Here is a 10,760-nt window from a genome sequence, read left to right on the forward strand (position 1 = left end):
CAAACCCTACCCATCTGCCACTCCAAACCCTACCCATCTGCCATTCCAAACCTCACCCATCTGCCCCTCCAAACCCCTCCCATCTGCCATTCCAAACCCCGCACATCTGCCCCTCAAAACCCCACCCATCTACCCCTCCAAACCCCACCCATCTGCCATTCCAACCCCACCCATCTGCCATTCCAAACCCCTCTCATCTGCCATTCCAACCCCACCCATCTGCCATTCCAACCCCACCCATCTGCCATTCCAAACCCCTCCCATCTGCCATTCCAACCCTGCCCATCTGCCACTCCAAACCCTACCCATCTGCCATTCCAAACCCCACCCATCTGCCCCTCCAAACCCCTCCCATCTGCCATTCCAAACCCCGCACATCTGCCCCTCAAAACCCTACCCATCTGCCATTCCAACCCCACCCATCTGCCCCTCCAAACCCCTCCCATCTGCCATTCCAACCCTACCCATCTGCCCTTCCAAACCCCACCCATCTGCCATTCCAACCCCACCCATCTGCCATTCCAAACCCCACCCATCTGCCACTCCAAACCCTACCCATCTGCCATTCCAAACCCCACCCATCTGCCCCTCCAAACCCCTCCCATCTGCCATTCCAAACCCCACACATCTGCCCCTCAAAACCCTACCCATCTTCCATTCCAACCCCGCCCATCTGCCACTCCAAACCCCTCCCATCTGCCATTCCAAACCCCGCACATCTGCCCCTCAAAACCCTACCCATCTGCCATTCCAACCCCGCCCATCTGCCACTCCAAACCCTACCCATCTGCCATTCCAAACCCTACCCATCTGCCACTCCAAACCCTACCCATCTGCCATTCCAAACCTCACCCATCTGCCCCTCCAAACCCCTCCCATCTGCCATTCCAAACCCCGCACATCTGCCCCTCAAAACCCCACCCATCTGCCCCTCCAAACCCCACCCATCTGCCATTCCAACCCCTCCCATCTGCCATTCCAAACCCCGCACATCTGCCCCTCCAAACCCCACCCATCTGCCCCTCCAAACCCCACCCATCTGCCCCTCCAAACCCCTCCCATCTGCCATTCCAACCCCGCCCATCTGCCACTCCAAACCCACCCATCTGCCATTCCAAACCCTGCCCATCTGCACTCCAAACCTCACCCATCTGCTACTCCAAACCTCACCCATCTGCTACTCCAAACCTCACCCATCTGCTACTCCAAACCCATCATACTAGAGCAAATGCTCAAAGTAACTGAAAGATTTTAAATAGTGTTTGAACCCCAGTCTGCTTCTGAGACCCAGAACACCAGTTCAGATAGGGCCAGTGGGAAAGGACCAGGGTCAGGACCAGGGTCAGGACCAGGGTCAGAACCAGGACCAGGGTCAGAACCAGGGTCGGGACCAGGGTCAGAACCAGGACCAGGGTCAGAACCAGGACCAGGGTCAGAACCAGGGTCGGGACCAGGGTAAGGACCAGGGTCAGGACCAGGATCAGGGGAGTGGGACTCACGTCGTAGCCGCTGTTCCTGATGCCTCTCCTGGGTCTCTCCCTCATAACCAGCAGGTCCATCTCTGTTCCTCCGGTACTCGGGCTGTTCAGGCTCTGCCTGCTCCGATAGGTCCGCTGCCTCACCTGAGAGTGTCTGCCAATCACAGAGTGTTACAGAGCTCGAATCAATCAGCCAATAAGAAGAGGAATGTGTTAATCAAATGAGTGCAACAAACCGCCTTAGACAATAGAGTTAACTAGGAGAAACTCCTGGTTTCATTATCATCTTCGTGGTCATCGTCTTCTTCGTCATCAACCTCACCATCATCAGCAGCAACAATGTCATCATGAATCAACATTCTATTATGTTCTATAGGCCTTTCCAGCCACACTACCGTTCAACAGTCTGGGGTCACTTAGAAATGTCCTTGTTTTTGAAAGAAAAGCAAATTTTTTGGTCCATTAAAATAACATCAAATTGATCAGAAATACAGTGTAGACATTGTTAATGTTGTAAATGACTGTTACGTCAGATTTTCTATCAAATATCTACATAATATGTACATAATATGTACATAATATCTACAGAGGCCCATTATCAGCAACCATCACTCCTGTGTTCCAATGGCACGTTGTGTTAGCTAATCCAAGTTTATCATTTTAAAAGGCTAATTAATCATTAGAAAACCCTTTTGCAATTATGTTAGCACAGCTGAAAACTGTTGTTCTGATTAAAGAAGCAATAAAACTGGCCTTCTTTAGACTAGTTGAGTATCTAGTTGAGTATCTGGAGCGTCAGCATTTGTGGGTTCGATTACAGGCTCAAAATGGCCAGAAACAAATAACTTTCTTCTGAAACTCATCAGTCTATTCTTGTTCTGAGAAATGAAGGCTATTCCATGCGAGAAATTGCCAAGGAACTGAAGGTCTCATACAACGCTGTGTACTACTCCCTTCACAGAACAGTGCAAACTGGCTCTAACCAGAATAGAAAGAGGAGTGGGAGGCCCCGGTGCACAACTGAGCAAGAGGACAAGTTCATTAGAGTGTCTGGTTTGAGAAACAGACGCCTCACACGTCCTCAACTGGCAGCTTCATTAAATAGTACCCACAAAACACCAGTCTCAACGTCAACAGTGAGGAGGTGACTCTGGGATGCTGGCCTTCTAGGCAGAGTTGCAAAGGAAAAAAAAACATATCTCAGACTGGCCAATAAAAAGAAAAGATTAAGATGGTCAAAAGAACACAGACACTGGACAGAGGAATATTGGAAAAAAGTGTTATGGACAGACGAATCTAAGTTTGAGGTGTCCAGATCACAAAGAAGAATATTCGAGAGACGTAGAAACAATGAAAAGATGCTGGAGGAGTGCTTGACGCTATCTGTCAAGGATGGTGGAGGCAATGTGATGGTCTGAGGGTGCTGTGGTGATGGTAGTGGGAGATCTGTTCAGGGTAAAAGGGATCTTGAAGAAGGAATGGTATCACTCCATTTTGCAACTCCATGCCATACCCTGTGAACGGCGCTTCATTGGAGCCCATTTCCTCCTACAACAGGACAATGACCTAAAGCACAGGTCCAAACTATGCAAGAACTATTTAGGGAAGAAGCCCTTGTCAACATCTTGACTATATTTCCTATTCATTTTGCAACTCATTTCATGTACTGTATGTTTTCATGGAAAACAAGGACATTTCTAAGTGACCCCAAACTTTTGAACGGTAGTGTAAGTCTGAATATAATATCTCCTGAACATAATATCTCCTCTGCCAGATTGATTTGACATAATTGTGTGTTTTTCAATCACTTATCCCTGCCAGCCAATGCTGAAACTCCTAAAACGGCATCATACTGAGGACGTCTTAGAGAGGAGGTAATATGTATGATAATATTGATACATATTTTTCAGTCTGTTGAACAAGATGCAGTGATGCAGATCAGTGAACATGCTCTGGGAGTGCTATCTCATCACTCATCACAGTCCTATCAGCAGGCTGAGCATGACTGGAGAGTCTGTCAAACATGTCTCTATGGGAAACTTCACCAGAACCAAAGATGATAGAGACAGGAGAGAGCAGACAGAAGAGAGCAGACAGAAGAGAGGAGACAGAAGAGAGAAGACAAAAGAGAGTAGACAGAAGAGAGGAGACAGGAGACAGGACACAGGAGACAGGACACAGGAGAGAGGACACAGGAGAGAGGAGACAGGAGAGAGGAGACAGGAGAGAGGAGACAGGACACAGGAGAGAGGAGACAGGAGACAGGACACAGGAGACAGGACACAGGAGAGAGGAGACAGGAGAGAGGAGACAGGACACAGGAGAGAGGAGAGAGGAGACAGGACACAGGAGACAGGACACAGGAGACAGGACACAGGAGAGAGGACACAGGAGAGAGGAGACAGGAGAGAGGATACAGGAGAGAGGAGACAGGACACAGGAGAGAGGAGACAGGAGACAGGACACAGGAGACAGGACACAGGAGAGAGGAGACAGGAGAGAGGAGACAGGACACAGGAGAGAGGAGACAGGACACAGGAGAGAGGAGACAGGACACAGGAGAGAGGAGACAGGACGAGGAGGGCAACAAGTAGTGAATATGAAGGCTGGTTCTCCAGAGAAACAGAGTAATGAAAATCACAAAACCATCACCTAAACAACCAACATCTGCCTTTCCTTTCTCCTCCTGTACAGTGTGTGTGTGTGTGTGTGTGTGTGTGTGTGTGTGTGTGTGTGTGTGTGTGTGTGTGTGTGTGTGTGTGTGTGTGTGTGTGTGTGTGTGTGTGTGTGTGTGTGTGTGTGTGTGTTTGTCTGTGTACGTGTCTGTGTGCGTGTCTGTGCGTTATGTACGCATATGTGTTTTTCCCTCATCGGCATCCATAACAAACCACAACTATTCTCTCTCTGTCTACATCAGTAGCAAATGATGGCACGACAGAGCATGGCAGAGCCGTCCCAATGGAGAGCCCCTTAGGGGCTCCCCTGCTCTGAGACAAGTACACCAAATCCTCTTATCTCCAGACTGGAGGAGCAGAAAACCAGAGGACCAGGGGCCAGAGCCCAGCACCATCCCAGAGACAGGAGAGGATTAGTCTGATTAAAGAGGCCTGATGAGACCCTCCTCTGGATCACAGAAAGATGATAATGAAACAATTAGACAGACAGACTGCCATGCTGAGGGAGCATTTATAGAGAGGGAGGGTTAGATGAGGGCATGGAACTGCAGACAGACAACTGGTCAATGAGGCTGCGTGACAGACAGAGAGAGAGTGCCAATCAATGTCCTTGAAAAGCTTTGGAGGAGGGACTATCAAACTACCCACCTACACCTCAACATATATCCCCATCCCCTCCTCTTTCCCCTCACACCCTCCCCCATCTCACCTCCTGCTGGACTTGACGTAGGTGGATGCCCGGTCTTCATCAGGCTCCAGTGGTGGGCCATGCTCTCCAGGTGCCCTCTCATGTCCGTGTCTCTGCCTCTGTGCCAGCGTCCTGCTACCACTCCCGCTGCCGTCCGCTGAAGGGAAGTCATAGTACCCTTTCCTCTTGGCCTTCAGCCTTAGCTTGTTCCTGTAGTGTTCTATGTCAGACTTCTGTTTCAGAGCTAGGTTCACCTGGAGAAGGGAGGAGGGAGGGAGGGAGGCAGGCAGGGAGGCAGGGAGGGAGGGGGCAGGGAGGAGGCAGGGAGGAAGGGAGGCAGGCAGGCAGGCAGGCAGGCAGGCAGGCAGGCAAGCAGGCAGGCAGGCAGGCAGGCAGGCAGGAAGGAAGGAAGGAAGGAAGGAAGGAAGGAAGGAAGGAAGGAAGGAAGGAAGGAAGGAAGGAAGGAAGGAGAAAAAGCACAGACATGTAAAAAGTGTGTGTGTGTGTGTATGCGTGCGTGTGTGCGTGTGTGTGTGTGTCTCACCTCTCCATTTCCATTGAGGATGGCTGAGTCTTGGCTGCGGTCAGAGGAGGCGGGGTGTGAATAGGTGGGTGGAGCAGTCATGGGCTTTATGGAAATAAGCTGCAGGGAACCAAACGAGGTGTCGTAGGGATCTGAACAAAGAACAAGGAGTTAATACACACTCACCACAAATAACAAGGAGTTAATACACACTCACCACAAAGCACTAGGAGTTAATACACACTCACCACAAAGAACTAGGAGTTAATACACACTCACCACAAAGAACTAGGAGTTAATACACACTCACCACAAAGAACAAGGAGTTAATACACACTCACCACAAAGAACAAGGAGTTAATACACACTCACCACAAAGAACTAGGAGTTAATACACACTCAACACAAGGAACTAGGAGTTAATACACACTCACCACAAAGAACTAGGAGTTAATACACACTCACCACAAATAACAAGGAGTTAATACACACTCAGCACAAAGAACTAGGAGTTAATACACACTCACCACAAAGAACTAGGAGTTAATACACACTCACCACAAAGAACAAGGAGTTAATACACACTCACCACAAAGAACAAGGAGTTAATACACACTCACCACAAAGAACAAGGAGTTAATACACACTCACCACAAAGAACAAGGAGTTAATACACACTCACTACAAAGAACTAGGAGTTAATACACACTCACCACAAAGAACTAGGAGTTAATACACACTCACCACAAATACCAAGGAGTTAATACACACTCACCACAAAGAACAAGGAGTTAATACACACTCACCACAAAGAACAAGGAGTTAATACACACTCACCACAAAGAACTAGGAGTTAATACACACTCACCACAAAGAACTAGGAGTTAATACACACTCACCACAAAGAACAAGGAGTTAATACACACTCACCACAAATAACAAGGAGTTAATACACACTCACCACAAAGAACAAGGAGGTAATACACACTCACCACAAAGAACAAGGAGTTAATACACACTCACCACAAGGAACTAGGAGTTAATACACACTCACCACAAAGAACTAGGAGTTAATACACACTCACCACAAGGAACTAGGAGTTAATACACACTCACCACAAATAACAAGGAGTTAATACACACTCACCACAAAGAACAAGGAGGTAATACACACTCACCACAAAGAACAAGGAGTTAATACACACTCACCACAAGGAACTAGGAGTTAAAACACACTCACCACAAGGAACTAGGAGTTAATACACACTCACCACAAAGAACAAGGAGTTAATACACACTCACCACAAGGAACTAGGAGTTAATACACACTCACCACAAAGAACAAGGAGGTAATACACACTCACCACAAAGAACAAGGAGTTAATACACACTCACCACAAAGAACAAGGAGGTAATACACACTCACCACAAAGAACAAGGAGTTAATACACACTCACCACAAAGAACTAGGAGTTAATACACACTCACCACAAGGAACTAGGAGTTAATACACACTCACCACAAAGAACAAGGAGTTAATACACACTCACCACAAAGAACAAGGAGGTAATACACACTCACCACAAAGAACAAGGAGTTAATACACACTCACCACAAGGAACTAGGAGTTAATACACACTCACCACAAATAACAAGGAGTTAATACACACTCACCACAAAGAACAAGGAGGTAATACACACTCACCACAAAGAACAAGGAGTTAATACACACTCACCAGAAGGAACTAGGAGTTAATACACACTCACCACAAAGAACTAGGAGTTAATACACACTCACCACAAGGAACTAGGAGTTAATACACACTCACCACAAATAACAAGGAGTTAATACACACTCACCACAAAGAACAAGGAGGTAATACACACTCACCACAAAGAACAAGGAGTTAATACACACTCACCAGAAGGAACTAGGAGTTAATACACACTCACCACAAAGAACTAGGAGTTAATACACACTCACCACAAGGAACTAGGAGTTAATACACACTCACCACAAATAACAAGGAGTTAATACACACTCACCACAAAGAACAAGGAGGTAATACACACTCACCACAAAGAACAAGGAGTTAATACACACTCACCACAAGGAACTAGGAGTTAAAACACACTCACCACAAGGAACTAGGAGTTAATACACACTCACCACAAAGAACAAGGAGTTAATACACACTCACCACAAGGAACTAGGAGTTAATACACACTCACCACAAATAACAAGGAGTTAATACACACTCACCACAAAGAACAAGGAGGTAATACACACTCACCACAAATAACAAGGAGTTAATACACACTCACCACAAAGAACAAGGAGGTAATACACACTCACCACAAAGAACAAGGAGTTAATACACACTCACCACAAAGAACTAGGAGTTAATACACACTCACCACAAGGAACTAGGAGTTAATACACACTCACCACAAAGAACAAGGAGTTAATACACACTCACCACAAGGAACTAGGAGTTAATACACACTCACCACAAATAACAAGGAGTTAATACACACTCACCACAAGGAACTAGGAGTTAAAACACACTCACCACAAGGAACTAGGAGTTAATACACACTCACCACAAAGAACAAGGAGTTAATACACACTCACCACAAGGAACTAGGAGTTAATACACACTCACCACAAATAACAAGGAGTTAATACACACTCACCACAAGGAACTAGGAGTTAAAACACACTCACCACAAGGAACTAGGAGTTAATACACACTCACCACAAAGAACAAGGAGTTAATACACACTCACCACAAGGAACTAGGAGTTAATACACACTCACCACAAATAACAAGGAGTTAATACACACTCACCACAAAGAACAAGGAGGTAATACACACTCACCACAAAGAACAAGGAGTTAATACACACTCACCACAAGGAACTAGGAGTTAATACACACTCACCACAAATAACAAGGAGTTAATACACACTCACCACAAAGAACAAGGAGGTAATACACACTCACCACAAAGAACAAGGAGTTAATACACACTCACCAGAAGGAACTAGGAGTTAATACACACTCACCACAAAGAACTAGGAGTTAATACACACTCACCACAAGGAACTAGGAGTTAATACACACTCACCACAAATAACAAGGAGTTAATACACACTCACCACAAAGAACAAGGAGGTAATACACACTCACCACAAAGAACAAGGAGTTAATACACACTCACCACAAGGAACTAGGAGTTAAAACACACTCACCACAAGGAACTAGGAGTTAATACACACTCACCACAAAGAACAAGGAGTTAATACACACTCACCACAAGGAACTAGGAGTTAATACACACTCACCACAAATAACAAGGAGTTAATACACACTCACCACAAAGAACAAGGAGGTAATACACACTCACCACAAATAACAAGGAGTTAATACACACTCACCACAAAGAACAAGGAGGTAATACACACTCACCACAAAGAACAAGGAGTTAATACACACTCACCACAAAGAACTAGGAGTTAATACACACTCACCACAAGGAACTAGGAGTTAATACACACTCACCACAAAGAACAAGGAGTTAATACACACTCACCACAAGGAACTAGGAGTTAATACACACTCACCACAAATAACAAGGAGTTAATACACACTCACCACAAAGAACAAGGAGGTAATACACACTCACCACAAAGAACAAGGAGTTAATACACACTCAACACAAGGAACTAGGAGTTAATACACACTCACCACAAATAACAAGGAGTTAATACACACTCACCACAAAGAACAAGGAGGTAATACACACTCACCACAAAGAACAAGGAGTTAATACACACTCACCAGAAGGAACTAGGAGTTAATACACACTCACCACAAAGAACTAGGAGTTAATACACACTCACCACAAGGAACTAGGAGTTAATACACACTCACCACAAATAACAAGGAGTTAATACACACTCACCACAAAGAACAAGGAGGTAATACACACTCACCACAAAGAACAAGGAGTTAATACACACTCACCACAAGGAACTAGGAGTTAAAACACACTCACCACAAGGAACTAGGAGTTAATACACACTCACCACAAAGAACAAGGAGTTAATACACACTCACCACAAGGAACTAGGAGTTAATACACACTCACCACAAATAACAAGGAGTTAATACACACTCACCACAAAGAACAAGGAGGTAATACACACTCACCACAAATAACAAGGAGTTAATACACACTCACCACAAAGAACAAGGAGGTAATACACACTCACCACAAAGAACAAGGAGTTAATACACACTCACCACAAAGAACTAGGAGTTAATACACACTCACCACAAGGAACTAGGAGTTAATACACACTCACCACAAAGAACAAGGAGTTAATACACACTCACCACAAGGAACTAGGAGTTAATACACACTCACCACAAATAACAAGGAGTTAATACACACTCACCACAAGGAACTAGGAGTTAAAACACACTCAACACAAGGAACTAGGAGTTAATACACACTCACCACAAAGAACAAGGAGTTAATACACACTCACCACAAGGAACTAGGAGTTAATACACACTCACCACAAATAACAAGGAGTTAATACACACTCACCACAAGGAACTAGGAGTTAAAACACACTCACCACAAGGAACTAGGAGTTAATACACACTCACCACAAAGAACAAGGAGTTAATACACACTCACCACAAGGAACTAGGAGTTAATACACACTCACCACAAATAACAAGGAGTTAATACACACTCACCACAAAGAACAAGGAGGTAATACACACTCACCACAAAGAACAAGGAGTTAATACACACTCACCACAAGGAACTAGGAGTTAATACACACTCACCACAAATAACAAGGAGTTAATACACACTCACCACAAAGAACAAGGAGGTAATACACACTCACCACAAAGAACAAGGAGTTAATACACACTCACCAGAAGGAACTAGGAGTTAATACACACTCACCACAAAGAACTAGGAGTTAATACACACTCACCACAAGGAACTAGGAGTTAATACACACACACCACAAATAACAAGGAGTTAATACACACTCACCACAAAGAACAAGGAGGTAATACACACTCACCACAAAGAACAAGGAGTTAATACACACTCACCACAAGGAACTAGGAGTTAAAACACACTCACCACAAGGAACTAGGAGTTAATACACACTCACCACAAAGAACAAGGAGTTAATACACACTCACCACAAGGAACTAGGAGTTAATACACACTCACCACAAAGAACAAGGAGTTAATACACACTCACCACAAAGAACTAGGAGTTAATACACACTCACCACAAGGAACTAGGAGTTAATACACACTCACCACAAAGAACAAGGAGTTAATACACACTCACCA

At 45.1% G+C, this 10,760-nt stretch overlaps 1 protein-coding gene across 1 annotated transcript in view; it reads right to left on the minus strand.

Annotated features, from left to right (window-relative positions):
* Window positions 1-10,760, minus strand: part of LOC135552576 (UPF0606 protein KIAA1549L-like) — a 32,528-nt gene that overhangs the window by 18,446 nt on the left and 3,322 nt on the right. The window contains exons 2-4 of the mRNA XM_064984284.1: window positions 5,386-5,516; window positions 4,863-5,095; window positions 1,500-1,632 (exon numbers count right to left, since the gene is read on the minus strand). Of these exons, the coding sequence (XP_064840356.1) occupies window positions 1,500-1,632; window positions 4,863-5,095; window positions 5,386-5,516 (497 nt within the window). The remainder of the gene's footprint in view (window positions 1-1,499; window positions 1,633-4,862; window positions 5,096-5,385; window positions 5,517-10,760) is intronic.

This window comes from Oncorhynchus masou, chromosome 2, assembly GCF_036934945.1.
Source record: "Oncorhynchus masou masou isolate Uvic2021 chromosome 2, UVic_Omas_1.1, whole genome shotgun sequence".
Classification (NCBI taxonomy): Eukaryota; Metazoa; Chordata; class Actinopteri; order Salmoniformes; family Salmonidae; genus Oncorhynchus; species Oncorhynchus masou.